Source organism: Scomber japonicus, chromosome 4, assembly GCF_027409825.1.
Source record: "Scomber japonicus isolate fScoJap1 chromosome 4, fScoJap1.pri, whole genome shotgun sequence".
NCBI classification, from domain to species: domain Eukaryota; kingdom Metazoa; phylum Chordata; class Actinopteri; order Scombriformes; family Scombridae; genus Scomber; species Scomber japonicus.
The window spans coordinates 28532164-28549491 of NC_070581.1; the positions used below are offsets into that span (position 1 = coordinate 28532164).

At 39.7% G+C, this 17328-nt stretch overlaps 1 protein-coding gene across 1 annotated transcript in view; it reads right to left on the reverse strand.

Annotated features, from left to right (window-relative positions):
* The window catches only part of LOC128357048 (monocarboxylate transporter 1-like), a 12821-nt gene extending 1230 nt beyond the window's left edge, over positions 1 to 11591 (reverse strand). The window contains exons 1-3 of the mRNA XM_053317279.1: positions 11375 to 11591; positions 1046 to 1189; positions 118 to 906 (exon numbers count right to left, since the gene is read on the reverse strand). Coding sequence (XP_053173254.1) covers positions 118 to 906; positions 1046 to 1189; positions 11375 to 11591 — 1150 coding nt within the window. The remainder of the gene's footprint in view (positions 1 to 117; positions 907 to 1045; positions 1190 to 11374) is intronic.
* Positions 11592 to 17328: the final 5737 nt, after the last annotated feature.

A 17328-nucleotide genomic window follows, 5' to 3' on the forward strand; every position in this document is an offset into this window, starting at 1 on the left:
TTTCTAAAGAACTTGAAGCTTTCTTTGCCTTTAAAGGAGCTGAAGTGATAAATGATGGGTGCTGATAATTCTACCACCTCTCCCTTTTTGTCCTGCAATGCATGCTGGGTATCTTACCTGTCAGCGGGGGTCCCAGCAGCACCGGCGCACACTCCACTATAGTGACCAGACCCACGGCCGAGGAGAACCTCTGCGTCCCCACCAGGTCCATCAGAGTCTCGAACAGCACGGCGCTCAGCCAGCCGAACGCAAAACCGAAGAAGATGGCGTAGATCACGAACCCGGTGTAGTCCACCGACAGCGGCGCCAGCACGTGGCACACGCCGTTGTAGAGGACGGCCGCGGCGAAGTAATACTGCACTCTGGGTCGGACCCACTTGGTGTTGGCCAGCAGACCCATGGAGGGACGGGCAAACATGTCGACGAACGCCAACACCGACAGCAGGAAGGCGGCTTTTTCCTTGCTGATGTCTTTACTCTTGGCGTAATTGGAGAGGAAGACGAGCGGCGAGAAGAGGCCGAAGAACATGATGATGTTGCCCATGAGGTAGAGCAGGAAGCCGCGGTGTTTGAACAGCGTCAGGTCGATGAAGGAGTTGATGGTCTGCAGGGCGGTCTTCTTAGGCGCCGCTGCTTTTTCCTCGGCGGATGGTGGCGGCAGAGGTTTGGGTCCGATGGGTCTCATGAGGGAGCCGGCAACGCAGCAGTTGAACAGGAGTCCTCCCAGAATCAGGAAGCTGCCCCTCCATCCGAACGCATCGTACAGCCACGAGTTAAAGGGAGCCAACGTCGACAGGAAGACCGGGCTGCCTGCCATAGCGATGCCGTTAGCGATGGGCCGGCGCTTGTAGAAGTATTTACCGATCATGGTGAGGGCGGGATTCAAGTTGAACGCCAGTCCGAAACCTAGGGAGGGAGGGAGAGGGAGAGGGAGAGGGAGAGGGAGAGGGAGAGAGAGAGAGAGAGAGAGAATGATGTTATTAAAGAACATATATGTTAAATACGCCACCCTGACTCTACTTCATGAGATATGTCCATCACTCACCTCCCACTACTCCTATGAAGAAGTAAAGCTGCTCTACAGTGTTGCAAAATGAGGCACAGATCAGCCCCGTCCCCGCCAGACAGCCCCCGACCATCATGATTGGTCTGCTGCCATATTTGTTAACGAGGATGCTGCTGATTGGACCTGGAGAGAGCGGGACGAAAAGAGGAGAATTAATTAAAATCACATAGACATAGAGAGTTAAATCAAAAAATAAAATAGTCACATTATCGTACACGTAGCGCTGAAACCAGTCGGCGAATATTCGAGTAATTGATCGACAGAAACTGAGTCAGCAACTATGTTCACTAATCAATTCGTTGTTCGAGTCGTTTATTAAGTTAAAAATTCAAATATTTGATTTTTAAATGTCAGAAATGAAACTTTTCTTTTGACCAATATAGTGAAGTGAACGGGGGGGGGGGGGGGGGGGGGGTGCAACTATTGATTTAATTTAAGTATCAATTAATCCATCAATTATTTTCTTGAGTAATCATTTGGTCTAAAAAAAAATCATCGCCACGCTTTGATGACTTATAGATTAAATCAATAATCAATTAATTGTAAAATATCAAACACTCCCTATAGGTCCAGCTTCTAAATTTGGAGGATTTGTTGCTAATCTTTGTTTTATGTTGATAAATAAATTTAATATTTTCAGGTTAGACAAAATAAGGAAGACTTTAAATGATTTGTTCTTATTCCTTTGATCAAATAATTGATTAATTAATTCAAAAATAACTCTATAAATACCTCTATCTCTAAAAGCTGTACAAAATCAGCTGCCCCATTTTTACTGTTGGCCAACAGGTGGTGCTGTGGTGCTATAATAGGAGGGACAATGGCTGATTGTGTAATGGATGCTACATGAAGGAAGAAGGGAGGAAGAGGAGGGGAAGGAGAGAGAGAGAGAGAGAGGAGGGGAGGGGAGGGGAGAATGAAAGGGCGAGAAGGACAGAGCCAGGCGGTGCAAAGTACATTACGTCACAGTGATAGTAACGTACACCGAGAGATAAAATGTAAGGAGGAGGAGGAGGAGGAAGAAGAAGAAGAAATTATTCCACGTGTCTCCGTTTGTGTGCCAGACTCCTCATGAATGGGGCCTTCACATGGATCCGGGCTGACGCTGACGCTGCCTCCGCGGGACCTGAATACAAAGTGAAGGCCTGCTGAATCTATAGCTCTGTGTGGGGCGGCTTACTGTGCATGAAAAGGCCTGAAAGTCAATGACGGAGGTGGAGAGCGTGACAGCGATACGACCTTTCCTCAGGCCTCACTGCTCAATATCATGTTCGACAGACGCAGGAGGCTCTGAACACACAATAATAACACTTTTATAGAAAATGTAGTTGATCTCTGGAGGGGTTTCTAATGCCCGAGCCCTTCACACTTTACATAAACTAGCTCTAGTGGTGGCTTTGACCTTGGGTTTTTGGCAGCTGGCCCAGGGGAGGGGGGGTGGGGGCGCTCTGGATGCACACAAGCATTCACTCGATAAATGCCTCTCTGGCACTTCAGCCCCGGTCCCAAATCCATACTGCACACTCATCCTACGTCAGGCTCTGAGTGAGTCACAGCGCTCGCAGTGAAAAGAGACAGAATCTAAAAAAGCAACCTCAGCACTTTTTACACATTTTAAAAAAGGGACTACTGCATGTGTGATCAATAATTTAAAGAGGGTATAACAGGCTTTTTGTGATTTTTATGCTCTTATGATGTCGGATGTCTGTGTTGAACATCCTCAAAGCTCTAAAACTTGAGGTTAATGAATGTAAAAATGCCCAAAAAAGGCTTAGTTTGCATATTTAACTCTACTTTCCTCCTCGTAATGATGTCACATGTTGTTGGTTTTTTTTGCACATGCCCTCAATTGAAAGTCTGATTTCTCCACTCCGCATATTTTGGATGGGATTCTGGCTCGAACAGGTACATACTCTAGAAATTGAGGTTTGAACGAGTGACAACAAGTGAAATGATGCTATCTGCTGGCCAATCAGAGCAGCGTAGACTCACTGGGAAGGAGAGGCCTTTAAAGAGACAGCGGCCTGAAAGCATCATTTATTATGAGGAGGAGTTTTTTGAGTCTGCTGCGTCAATTTTAACACTTTTTTGTCCATCATGTTAGAAAATGTTGTGTAACTAACCCTAGAAGAGCAGAGTTTAAGAGTTTGAGTGCTCTTCATCTTTAGTTTACTCAGCTAGTATGCCTTGTGTATTACTGTACACTGGATGAAACAGATCCATAACGGAGGCCGTGATATTTTTTTTCAGTTTAATTTAATGTATAATGAAAATGACTGAAACAATAAACTTCAGTGGGAATTTTATAATTATAAATGACTACAAATAATAAAATGAATGCAAAAAAAAGCATTAAATTTGAATTAAGAGAAGGGTTAGTGGCTTATATAACTTAAACTGGTGCATATCAGACAACATACAGTACTTTTTATTTTTTATTATTTTTTATGCTGCAATTGGACTGCTCTGAGTTTAATTGCAATGACAATAAAGATCTATTCTATTATATACAGACTGATACCGCTACAGTATATCTGTGATAGGCCAATATCGGCCGATAATATTGGTTAGCTGATATATATCGGGCTGGCATCGTACATATTGCATTATTTCCTGCTTTCTTGCATATTAACTGGGTGAAAGATGATCTACTGTAAACATTTATTATGTCATACAGAATTGGGACACACAGCTCTTGATTCAGTGCTTCTGTCTTCAAGAGTCTGAAATAAACCCGTCTTGGTGAGTAAAGAGGAGATTGGAGAGGTTGAAGTGTCTCATGAATACATCAGAGGAGCATAAAATGAAACGCAGACTGCAACGCCTCCTTTTTTTTTTTGAAGCTTTAGCAGTTAAAACACAAGTGAACCTGTGTGAGGACAGGAATGAATCTGCGTCCGCTCGACGCTCACGCACATATAAACAAATCAGCAGTGACAGTCTTTGTTGCTGTCTGGCAAAACACAAAGAGGGCAGTGAGTAGTGTTCTCGGGAGATATTATATAAACGATTTGTTCTCCCTCTCTCTCTCTCCATCCCTCCCTCCCTCCATCCCTCCATCGTGTGCTCCACTGTGAAAGAAAGAAAGAACAACACAGAAGGGAAGGAAAGAAAAGACCTGGTCCTCAGCTTTACACTGACAGACACACACACACACACACACACACACACACACACACACAGACACACACACACAAGTAAGCGTGTCAAGAGTGATCTCAGCTGTGAGCTTTTTCTTTTGTCTAATTTTAGTAGTGACATTTCTGCATCTAAAATTTCAGGATCAATGATTTCTACCGTCTCACCCCCCCTCCACCCCCCCCCCCCAAAAAAGAAACTTCATATACAGAGAAAACGCTTTCATAAAAAAATCAGTTTTCGTGACGATCTGAAGTGAGAGAGGAGAGCAGCTGGTGATGATGAGTCACATCTAGCCCAGTAATAAAAAAAAAAAATAGAGCAGAAGAGGAATGACATGAGCGGAGATGAAACAGCTGATTGGATTTGTGCCAACAGTCATTGAGAGATGAATTACTTTTTTTTTTTTTTCTCCCTCTACCCATCATATTATCTCACAGCACAGCACAGTGCAGCACAACGCCCCCACCTTTAATCACACTGAGGCTTTTTAAGATTCATATTTTAGGTAATATGTTTAAATTGCTAATTATGCAGCAGTGAGTTTGGAGGAGAAGATTGATGCCCCCGGTCTCATGTTAGCTTAGCTTATCACAAAGAATGGAAACAGGAGGGAACTAGCTAGCTTTAATTAATCTGAAATAATGTTTTTATTAGATTAGAGCCAATACAAAAAACCTATTAGGCTACCTCACTCTAACCCTAACTACATCCAAAAATGGACCTAAAACAAAAAAAAGAGCCAAATAAACAAACTGAAAGTGAAACTCCAAAAACATGACTATGAATGGATTTTATCTCTATTATTTATATATATTTATATATATTTATGTGTCTTATCTCTATTAGGTTGATAAATATGCGCTCTGCTTTAAGGGGAAGTAAACAGAACTTGTGATGTTGCCATGGAAACAGTGGTTATGTGGTGGGTTTCAATTCTTTTTATTTTATTTTAGCCTATATTATTTCTATATTTAAGTTAGTAGCTATTAGCAGTTGTATATATATATGTAGCTTTTCATATAAATGTACAAACATATAATTTAGTCAAAGATATTCAGTGTGCTGTCAAGTATGACAAAGAAAAGCAGAGAAAAGCTTGTCATTGTCACATCTGAGGAGGTAAAAACTGATTTTTTTGAGGTGATGTCTTATCTATGTTCTCATATCTAGAGAAGAGCGTTAATGACTGTGGTTTTGAGGTTTTGTCGACTTTCCTGCCAACTTGTCCTCTCTTCTCTTTTTCTCCTTTCATGTCTAAAGTGGATCTAATGTGTTAGTGTCGACTACATTAGCAGCTGGCATTGATGCAATCGCTTTATTTCCGGTTGCTGTTTATTACACACCCTGAAACTCAGAAAAACAGACAGGAAGAAGATAAAAACAGACTCTCACTTCACATATTTTCTATCTTCAGATCTCAATTTATCTTAAAGTGTCCAAAACACAAAGATATTCAGTTTACTGTCATGTATGATAAAGAAAAGAAGAGATATTTGCTTAATATCGATCAACTGTGAGAGAAGTTGCAGATTCATTTAGTGTCAAATCACTTATCTAGGTTTAGAGAGAATTAATGTCTGCTGTGTCTCCTCTCCTCCTTTTCTCCTTTTATGTCTCAAGGATCATATTTGTTTATTTGTTTGTTTGTTAGTTACTGTGGACTATATTAGCAGCTGACATTATCCTGTTTCTCTTTATTTCACGCCCTGTAACCAATAAAACACACAGGAAGAAAAAGACTTCACATCCTCTCTGCTTGCTTTACCTCTTCCACTGACATCCTGTGTGTTTCCTAGCAGCTTACACACCGTGACTCAGCATCCAGTGACATCACCACACGTCAATGAACGAGTATGTTTGCCTTCTTCTCTTTAGATCTACTTCTGTATGAGCTAGTGTGTGTGTACGTGCGCTGCCTCATGTAAAAGAAGTCAGTGACTAATGCCTTTGTGGTCTTAGCGTTACATTGGAAGTCCCAGCATGCTCGGACGGGACGCCCCGCCCCCTCCTGTTGTTTATTTATGTTAATTACCAACCTCACTGTAAGAGCAATGAGAGCTCTTTATAGTGGAAAAGCTAACAGGGGTTATTTAAGACTGTAACATGCAAAAGATGGACATATATATATATATTTAAATCAGGCTGAAATAGTGAGTTTTAGTGTCCTATTTAAAAAGGCGGAAAAAGTGAACACATGGTTGAGAGAGGAAGAGAAATAGAGCATGCGTGTGTGTGTGTGTGTGCGTGACACTGAAGCTGTCGACCGCAGCAGCAGCAGCAGAGTATTGGGTTGGCAGCGTAGCTCTGAGTGTGTGTACTGTTTAGTTAATGTCAGTGAATAAATGGTACAAACTTTTAAAACTGACGCCAAGTTCCTGAGTCTCTTTCTGCCTCTCTCTATCACTCCTACACAGCAGTAAGGGGAAACACTGCCTGTGCTAAGTTATGCCCCAGTTTGGGAAATAAGTCCTGCGAATTTACTCAGACTACAGTAAAAAAAAAGGGAGGTTTATTGACATCACCAACTGGCAAAACCACAGAGACTGAATTGTGAAACTAGAGGAAGAAGAAGAAAAAAAGAAATACTACTCCAACATCTGCCTCCCCTTACGCAATTTCACTCCTCCTCCTCATCATCCTCCTGTTCCCGCCTCCCTTCTGTTCTTACCTCAGCAGCTGCCTCTCTCTCTCTCTCTCTCTCTCCTAAATGCCCCAACACACTCACACACACACTCCCTCACTCACAGCAGCACGGCTGGCACGTATGCCCGTCAGAGACTGAATGAGTAAGTGGAAAGGAACAAATACCATTTTTAGAAAAAGGAGATGATGGTGTCGAGGCACGTAGACGTAGAGGTAGGATGTGCTGCTTCAATAGATTGGAGGGAAAAAAAAAAAAGAAAGGAGGGAAGAGGAGGAAGAGAGAAGTTGGCTTTGTGTCTTAAGAGAAGAAAAGAAATGCAACCTGATCTGAATCCTGACCTGAAACTGGAGTCAGTCTTCCTTTTAATCCTGTTGTAACATGTAAATGATGTTACTGTTGTTGGAGCAGTGTTAATGAAACGGTTCACTGAGGAGAAGAACAGCCTGTTTTAGAGAGATTATAAATATATATGTAAGACGCAGCTCATCATTTAGCTCCAGAAACCCCCCCCCCCCCTCTCTCTCTAAAGACCCTCCTGAAAACCTCTCTCTCTCTCTAAAGACCTTCCTGCAGCCTTAAATTGTGTTTTCATTCATATTTTGAGCACAGAAGTAGAAATATTTAAAAAACTACTGAATGGATTGACATGAAACTTTGTACAAATATTCATGTTTCCCAGAAGATGAATCTTTTTCACACCAGGAAATGATCAGCGTTGGAGATCGATGGTGCCCTTCTAGGTGTAAACACTACCATTTGACCATTTGACCCTTTGACCTTTTTAAAGTACAACCAATGAGGGGATGAGGTAGAAAAGCTGGACAGGTCACGATGAATGAAGATTAAATTTCCCATAATGAAATATTTAAAAAACTACTGAATGGATTGACATGAAACAAATATTCATGTTTCCCAGAAGATGAATCCTAAATATTTTGACCTTTTGACCTTTTTAAAGTACAACCAATGAGAGGATGAGGTACTGTAGAAAAGCTGGACTTATGCTCCGCAGGTCACGATGAACGAAGATTCAATTTCCCATAATGATCTGAAGGCAGCTTTTTACGATGCGTCTCTCCACTTGTGATCGGGTCTCACTTCTACAAACACGTACTATTATTTCTGTACTTCCACTTATGCAGAGGGCTTCAGCTGAGTGTCGGCTTCTTAAATGAGGCCCTGGACACATTCTCTGGTTTAAGTTTCTTAAATGTGAAAGTCTTCTGGTTTCTTTTTCGTCCTCTATGACTGAAAACTGACAGCTAAGGTTGCATCTTGCACTATAAAGCCTTATTTGGGAAAAGCCACCCTGCTACTTTTGCTCATTAATTACTTTCAAACACAACAGCTATGATGTCAAGTTTCAGGATATTGTATTTATTTCGAAACAGATATTTAATGAAAAATGTCAAAATCTAACAATATTTGATATGAACTAGATGAACTTGGATTCTCACTTCTGCTTTCTTTGTTACAGAGTTTAAATCTGGGCATTAGTCTTCGTGGGTGTGACCTTTTTGCTGTGTCATCAACATTCATACTTATACAACCAGGAGTTAAATGACAAGAGCACTAAACTGTTTAAAGCACAATTGGTTTTTTTTTATAGATATAACCTTTTAATTTTGCTAATTTTGCTCTTAGAGTGGACCAAAATGATGCACTTGACTTAAAAATGTGCGATAGAGTCCCACCATCATAGTAATTCTGTGGGAAGGGGAGGGAGGGAGGGAGGAAGGGAGGAAGGAGGGAGGGAGGAAAGAGGGACAGAAGGAAGGAAGGGAGGGAGGAAGGGAGGGAGGAGAGAAGGACAGAAGGAAGGAAGGAAGGAAGGAAGGAGGAAAAAAGGAACAGTCAAAACAGACTGGGTCAATTTGACCCGGGAGGACGACACGAAGGTTAAATAAATATATAAAATATTGGCATTTGGGAAACAATAATCAACTCATTTTTTACTATATTCTGATATTTTATAGACAAAGAACTAATCGATGAATCCAGAAAATAACTAGTAATGAAAATAATTGTTAGTTGCACATTATACCAGCTTAACATCAGGATGCTGAAGCAGTGCTGTAACTAAGTGCAGCTTCACAGAGATGCTTGCATGGCTGTAGATGTAAAGGCAAATAACCAGCAATTCAAATTTAGAAATAAAAACAAGAAAAATTTGATGTTAAAGAACCAGTAAACTATTATAAAGCCTATATTTTGTGGTGTTGTTTTAGCCTCCTGCTATCGTGAACTATAAACCTCCAGATATAAATCGTTGATCTCTAGCAGCTTTAAGACGGATTACAGCAGAACAAAAATGTGCCTGTTTTTTTTTTTGTTTTTTTTTACATCCTGTTTGCAAACACCTCTTACTCTTACTCTAAGTATCAGTTTCTCATATTGTCTGCTAATCTCCCTTCAGCGGTGAGCACTATTTACACAGAGACTGAATGGCGGAGATGGAGGGCTGATAAAGTGCAAGAGAGAGGGGGGGAAAGAAAAAAAAAGAGAGAAAAAGATTTGTTTGTGTTTATGTTTTGCTTCAGTGAAGAATGACAGAAAAAAATCTCAAGAAATAAAACAATCAGGCTCGAAATCTGACAAAAAAACCAGACTGACTAAGAGATACGTCGAGTCACAGAGCCATAAATATCATCACACACACACACTGACAGACGTAAGACTTTCCAGATCACCCCCCCCCCCCCTCCTCCCCTCCTCCCCCCCGTCAAGGAAACACTACACCGGCTTCCACCTGACTCGACCAACAATGGCAGAAAAGGGCAGAGTGGCATCGCTCAGTCTGCAGGAGTTTAAAGCTCCGTTATTTTAGGATCATAAATAGATGATGACGATGATGTTGCAACTTTTTCTTCTGCTATATATTGTGAGCTGCAGAATGAAACCACAAAAAAAAAAAACTTGCTGCAATCTGCAAACGCCTCGGTTCTGTTTTGGTGTCTGCACACACAGCGCCAATCTAAAGGTTTGATGGATGTTCAGTCTGCAAGGTAGTTATTACGAGTCTTTGAATGTCTCACGATGTCAAGCTGCAGTGTTTGGTGGTTAAGACTTTCCTCAGATACTAGATTTTAAGATTAGGGGCGTACAAAGTCTTCACTGTTCACTCTGTTCTCATGCAACTTGAGAAGGTTTGTTAAAGAAGAAGAAAATGTTCAAGTGTCCAAATGAAACAATCTACTGGCAGAAAAACTACAAACAACTACTTCGAAGTCATTTTTTCAAGCAAAAATGCCAAATAAAGTTCCAGCTGAGTGTTTGGATCGGCTGCTTTTCTTTCCCTTATTTGACAGTAAACTGAACATCCTTTAGGTTTTGTGTTTGAATGACAACTTGTGCTTTTAAAAAACTGTGATTGCGACACTTTTCATCATTTTCTGACATTTTACAGACCAAACAAAAAACAAAATGATCCGCCAATCAAAAAAATACTTGGTGGACTAAATCGATGTGTGTAACATGAAATAAAATCCTCTGAACTGCATCCATATAAAAAACCTTTCCCATCTCTGTGTTATATCATCTGCCTAAACAGCAGCGGTGTGTGATATATATAATCTACGATGATATCTTATTTGTTGTTTTAAGGATGTACGAGCTTATCGAGTATGTTTCTCACTTTGCAGGAAACGATCAAAAAAAGCCTTAAGCTTCCAGTGCCGCACCTCTAAAACCATAAAACCACTGAACTGAAGTCTTCAACCTCGCTGCGAGTTTACAAGTTAGCTTAGCCGCATAAACATGAATGAGTGAACGTAAGGGAACGTGTTTAACTCTCCACTTCTGTCTGTCTCTCCTCTGCTGCGCTGCTGTGAAAGAGAAGAGGAGAGAAGCAGCGAAACAGCGACTAACACAGGAAAGATTGTCATTTATTTATGTCATTTACCAAATTTATGTGTACGTATTTAAACTCAGCTCAGTGTTGGGAGTCTCTGCTTTATTTTTGCTGTGATATTTATAGTCACGCTACTCTCCTGTGTCAAGGATGGACACACAACTATATATCCATTGTTTTAAGTTGCACTATATCAGGATATGAACGACTTATATTTGGGCCCAGCTTTACTCTATTTACCCAGTAGAGCTCTGAGATCTACTGACTCTACTGACAGAGTTCAAACTAAACATGGTGAAGCAGCTTTTACACAACTGGAACAAACTACCAGCAGAACTGAAATCATTTTTAAATCTTCTCCCGTGCTTATGATTGAGCTCTTTTAAAGCACTTTACATTTAGTGTGGGGGTGGAGGGGCGGGGGGTTAATTGTATGTCTTAATGTTTCTCAAATTGCATGTTTTTCTGTTTTATGTAAAGCACATTGAGTTGCCATTGTGTATGAAATGCGTTATATAAATAAAACTGCCTTGCCTTTCCTACTAAAACAGTCATTCATATTCTCAAAGTCAATGCCCTCCAAAAAAATAGAGGAATATGTAAAGTATCAGTCAAAAGTTTGAGAAAAGTGTGTTCAAATGTTGGTATGGTACTACAGTAATACGACACTCACCTCCTCCGTACATGACAGCCAGCATGATGGAAGAGATGAAGGACACCTGACTCGGCGTGGCGTTGAAGATGACCTCGATATCTTTGAAGAAGACGGTGATGGACTTGGGGAAGGCGTAGGAGAAGCCGATGGAGATGAAGGCTCCCACCACCACCGCCCAACCCCAGCCGCCCTCAGGAGGGGTGTAACCCACAGGCCCGCCCACTGCTCCAGGCATGTCTGCTCACGAAGGACGACAAGGAGGAAGAGGAGGAGGAGGAGGAAGATGAAGGAGCCAAGTGATCTGGAGGACAGGTGGGCCCTCAGAGGATATTTTAGGAGGGAGACTGGGATTAAAAACAGGACCTGTGGAGAGAAAAAGAAGCAATAACACATTAATCTTAGCTTTTTTTTTTTATCTGTGGAAACGTTAATAATGTAGAAAAAGATTGATAGTAAAAGAGAGCAGGACTGGAGCGTGGAGGCGGTGGGAGAAGATGGACACGAGGAAACAAAAGAGACAGATTTATGTTTTTAATCTAAGTGCCAACTGCTGTCACCATGATAAAAAGCGTCTGTGGCGAGCCGCATGCCAACACGCCAGCGGTGGACAAGTCTGTGTGACATGTTTACCCCCCAGACCAGAGCACAAACATTAGACCAGGTGTGAAACGAAGGCTTTCAACCATCTCTCATCTGGACTCAAGTGAAACCAGAGAGTGGAAGTAACGAATCACAAACGCTCACGTGACTCTAACTGAGTAGCTGTTTCGTTATCTTGTACTTTTTTTTTGGAATATTTTTCAAAGTCAGTGATTTTACTTTTACTTAAGTATGAAGTAAAGTAGTTAGTTACATTTGTACATTCATGTGTTGAATGAGTAAATTATTAGACCAATCATTACAAAACAGAGCCACCAGCACCGCAAATTGGTTTTTACCCCGCTAGCTAACAACAATTAGCAATTAGCAAGCAGCTAAACACAGTATAGTATTTTTTTAACTATTTAATGTGTTAGTTTTATATTTCTTTCATCTATTTATGCTTTATTATTGTATTTTATTGTGTTTTTGTGTATGATATTCTATGTTATTTTGCTTAAATTGTGTAAACTTGAAACATTGGTTTGGAAAGGTGCTACAGAAATGAAGTTAATTATTAATTATTATACAAATGTGTTTTATTAGGCTACTGGAGGCTAGCCAACAAACTAGAGCAGCTAATTTGAGTTTCCATGATGTGGAGCCGCTCTTAAAATTCACTGTGCCGAGCCTCCGACACTGCAAATAAACTACATTATTATTATATAACACTGAATGGTTATTATTTTGTTGTTTATCCAAAGTTTACTGTCATTTCTCTTCTGTTATGTTTTATTTTAGTTATTTTAACATGTCTGAATAAAGAAATAAACACTGGTTCTTTGTATGGAGTGCATGTGTAAAGTAATCTTGGGGATTAAATTTTACTTTGTCAGTGAGCCTCTTTTTACTTTTAAGGACGATTTCAATCAACAGATGCTTGAGAGGGATATTTCAGTGCTCTTTACACCTGCTAACTGTGCCATGTAACATTACACTAGTGTGGACTGACTTTGTCCTTTCATTATAATGATGGAAGAATTAAACCAACCTGATCAGGCTCATCTAAAAAGCCTTTCTCTGATTACACACTTGGTTAAATCTTCCTTGAAATTTTAGTACAGGAGAGAATTTGTGCAGTCACTGACAACACAAAAAAAATAAATGGCAGTGTGCAAAGTGCATGTAAAAATAACACAAGCAGCCCCGGGGACTTCTTCGACTTCTTCTTAACTCGGCATGTGTCTGTGTCCGAGCCCGAGGAGTTTGAAGTTACGCACAAGTCGACAGCTCGGCTTCATCTCACAGCTTTCGTCTGTCTTCCAAAAGGCAGCGGCCAAAAATCATTAAACGCCGAGCCAACTGCCGCCATTTGATTCAATACTACAGTGACATATATTTAACTCTGGGCTTCCTCTGTGTGAATGCATCCATTTTTAAAATGTCCTCTTTTTCCCTTTAGGCGAGTTATTTATGGTGCACTCTGACATCAACTCTGCTACTGTTTGGGTCATTTACCTTAAATGAACTCTACAACATAAACACAGATTTCACACTTAAAGCTAATTATAGTGAAATTAAGAAGAAAAAATTGAGCTAAAGACTTGATTTAGCACCTTTAAGACTCAGATTTCAGATTATGTATTGTCTGTAAACAACAATATATATATAAAAAAAAGAAAGAAGTACAAACTGAAAAACAAATTGTCCCAAGTGAGGGTTCAGCTATTCTTGTAGTAACTAATAAACAGCCAGGCGTCACGCTGCCCTACATGGCATTTAGTCTGGATTCATGCTGTAAACAACCATGCTGCACCAATCATTACACTGCAGTAACTGGTTAACATGTTAGCACAGAGAGAGAGAGAGAGAGAGAGAGAGAGGGGGAGAGAGAGAGAGAGAGAGAGAGAGAGAGACGTGCTGAATATTTAAACGTACGCAAATCAAGATTTTTAACATGACCGTTTGATCATTCACCGTTCATCGTTAACGCTGACTGTGCAGTTATTTCCTGCCTTTCGTTCCAGTTCACTACGAAACCCGACATGCAAACTTTGAACTGCAGCGTTAAGCGATATATTTGCTATTAACTATGAATTAAAATTACTGTTTAACAGGAAAAAGGGTCGCTGATAGGGCTGCAACTGACATTTACCTTCATAGTTGGATTAGTCTGCAGTAGGGCAATATATCGATATCATATCAATATCGTGATATGTGACTAAATATGGTCTTAGATATTGGATATTGTAATATCGTGATTTGCTGTATATCGTCATGTGTTGTCTGATTTTAAAGGCTGAATTACAGTAAAGTGATTTAACAGATTTTTCTAGCTGTTCTATTGTTTTGCCTTTTTCCCACTTTGTCATTATATCCACATTACTGATAATCATTTATGAGAAATATCACATTTTATGAAGGCAATAGTCATCCCTACAATACTGTAACAGTATCCATATCGAAGTACTTGGTCAAAAATTGATGATATTCAGATATTTGTCCATATCGTCCAGCTCTAGTCTGCAGATTGTCTTCTGGATGAATTGATGAATCATTTTGTCTTTAAATTATCTGAAAATGGAGTTAAATACCTGTTTAAGTTCTTACAGATCTCAAGGTAACGTCTTCAAATGTCTTGTTTTGTCATCCAGATTTATCCCGTTTACTGTCATATATGACACAGAAAAGCTTCACAGTCACGTCTGAGAAGCAGCAACCACTGAATATATGGCATTTTTACTTAAAAAAAAAACTAATTTAATATATTAATGTGCATGTTTTTTTAATCAACTACCCAAATGATGCATCTTTATTCAAGTTTTTAGTCATGATGTATGATTCTGTTTTTTTGGCTTTCTTTGTGCAAAGCAAATTCCCAGAGGGGCAATAAAAGTTTCACTCTTTCAGCAACCACAATAGTTGCAGCACTGGTAGCGTCTGCAGCTTTTAGCTCATCAAGTACTCTATTGATTCAGCATTTCACTCTTTTAACAAAGTCTGACTCACAATAAAGAACTTTTAAAGAAGAAATAAAGATGCAGCTGAACCAAATATTATATTTATCTTTATTTATTCTATACTTTCTTATTCTTGTCAAGCCACATATGGAGAATAAACGCTCCCCAACACCTGTAAATAGACCTTTTTTTGTTTTTTTGGGTGTGTAAAATCTATTCAGTCCCCCTTTTTGTCTCATAGGCCACGCAGTCGGGGTCAATTACAACACATTAAAACAGATTTGTGCAACGAACACATGCCAAAGTTCCTGGAAAGGGAGAGTGTCATATTCAGGCCAACGGCAGCTCAGTTTTATCTGCATACAAATGAGAAGCTCTTCGTCTTCATGCATGTTAAGCCTACAGGTGCACAAAAAGAGCAATATCTGAAAACTCCCACGAGAAAATACTTCAGATTGAGTCATGATGTCAATGTGAAAAAGTTTGTTTCTTCATTTCGAACAAATCTGGCCCTAAAGGTTTGATGCAACATGGGAAAAAAGAAAGAGGTGAATCATCTAAATGAGTGGTTTCAACCCAGAAAAACACCAGATAGACAAATAGTCTTTTTTACAGCAGCCATTCCCTTTAAAGTGTCCTAAATGAGTTTGTTATAGGAGGTTTCTGATTAGTCTTTATAGCTTTTATCCTAATTTTCTCCATTTAAAAAAACAACCTCTTCTTTCTTTTCATTTAAGATTCAAATCACAGACATGGCTGCTATGTCAGTTCAATGTGCCGCCCAGTAATCTGAGTCTGCAGCTTTTACACTTTCATTTAAGCCAATAAACCCAGACGTCGTAGATCCTCAGCACTCAGAGACACACACGCACACACACACACGTCAAAGTCGGATGACATCAGAAACCAGACAGTCAGCACACCCAGAAATGTGTGCGAGCATAGAGTCAGTTCCACTTCCTCCATATTAGTTTCCTCTGATGGTGTTGGTTAGCGAAGGTTCAACGTCAACACCCAAACAGCTGGTGGAGTACGCAGCCGAGCCCAGAACGTCGTACAGTAAAAGCACAAAAGTCTTCTCTATGGTTTTTCTCATGAAATTGGTTCTTTTTGTTTTCTTTTAACCCTTTACAATCTGTTCATTTTTACACTTGAGAGCTATAACAACATATACACATTTCTTTTCAATGTGACCCAGAATATATAAAAAAGGAAATGTTTTTTTGTGAAGCTTATGCACATTTTTGACCCATTTATTCTAAAAAAAAATCAAAAATAATTCTACTTTTCATATTATTATTTTCATATTTATCCATACATTTAAAAAAAGTTTATTTGTTCTCTTTTAATCCAAATTTGACCCATTATTTGACAGCTGTAAAAACACCATATACAACATTTCTTTTAGCTGTACTTTCCCTAATGTGATGCAGAATATAAAAGATTTTGTGCAACTGATACACTTTTTTTGTATATATGTAAATGTATAAATCTCTGTATTGTCTTTTTTATCCATAAATTGAATTTGTTTGTTGTCTATTAACCCTTTTTTTTAAACATTTGAGAGCTGTAAAAACACTCTATACAACATTTCTTTTAGCCAGACTTTCCCTAAAGTGACCCACAGTTTACAAAAAAGGAAATAAAACAAATGTTTTGTTTGTGCAGCTGCTGCACATTTTTGACCTGGGTTTATTTTTCCCCTTATAAATAAAAAGAATACACTCTGCTTGCTCTCGGACAGCTTCATTAAGGATTAATCAAACATTTATTAATGACTGATGGGGAACTTATGAATGTGAGTTGGTGTAAAGACTAATTATGAGTCAGAATATGTAACGTAATTATTCAATGATTTTTGTATTTCGCCATCTTGGATTTTTTTTGGCTCTACAAATAAAATGTATTATTATAATTTTATGGAGTCACTTTTCTTTCATTGTAATCTGATCTGATCCTGAGTTCAGACTCAAATCACAGCAGCGCTTCAGAAATCAACGCTGATTATGGGTGTGTGTGAAGTGTGTGTGTAAGGCGTGTGTGAGGTATGTGTGTGTGTGTGTTTATTCAGCAGAAAAATGGAAACTGTCCAACATCTGTAAGACAAAAGAGATTCAACACTTCAAAAACACTCCACACTAAAAACCAGTCCAGAAACCAGTTCAGTCAGAGCAGAGCAAATCCATTTTTATGTCTGATGAGAAATCGTAATCACTTCCTGTTTAAAGCTCCTTTAACTAAATGTCACAGGAGCTCAAACACTTCGGCGTACTGGACCTTTAATTTATTAGGACCTGTGAAGTTCATGTGTGTCTAGCGAAAGGTCATCCGAGGGCCACCACACAGTAAGACTAGCAAAGACTCGCCGGGCCTCTCATGTTGCGTACAGAGCTGTTTGCCACATAGCTCTTCCTCCAATGACCTCACACACAC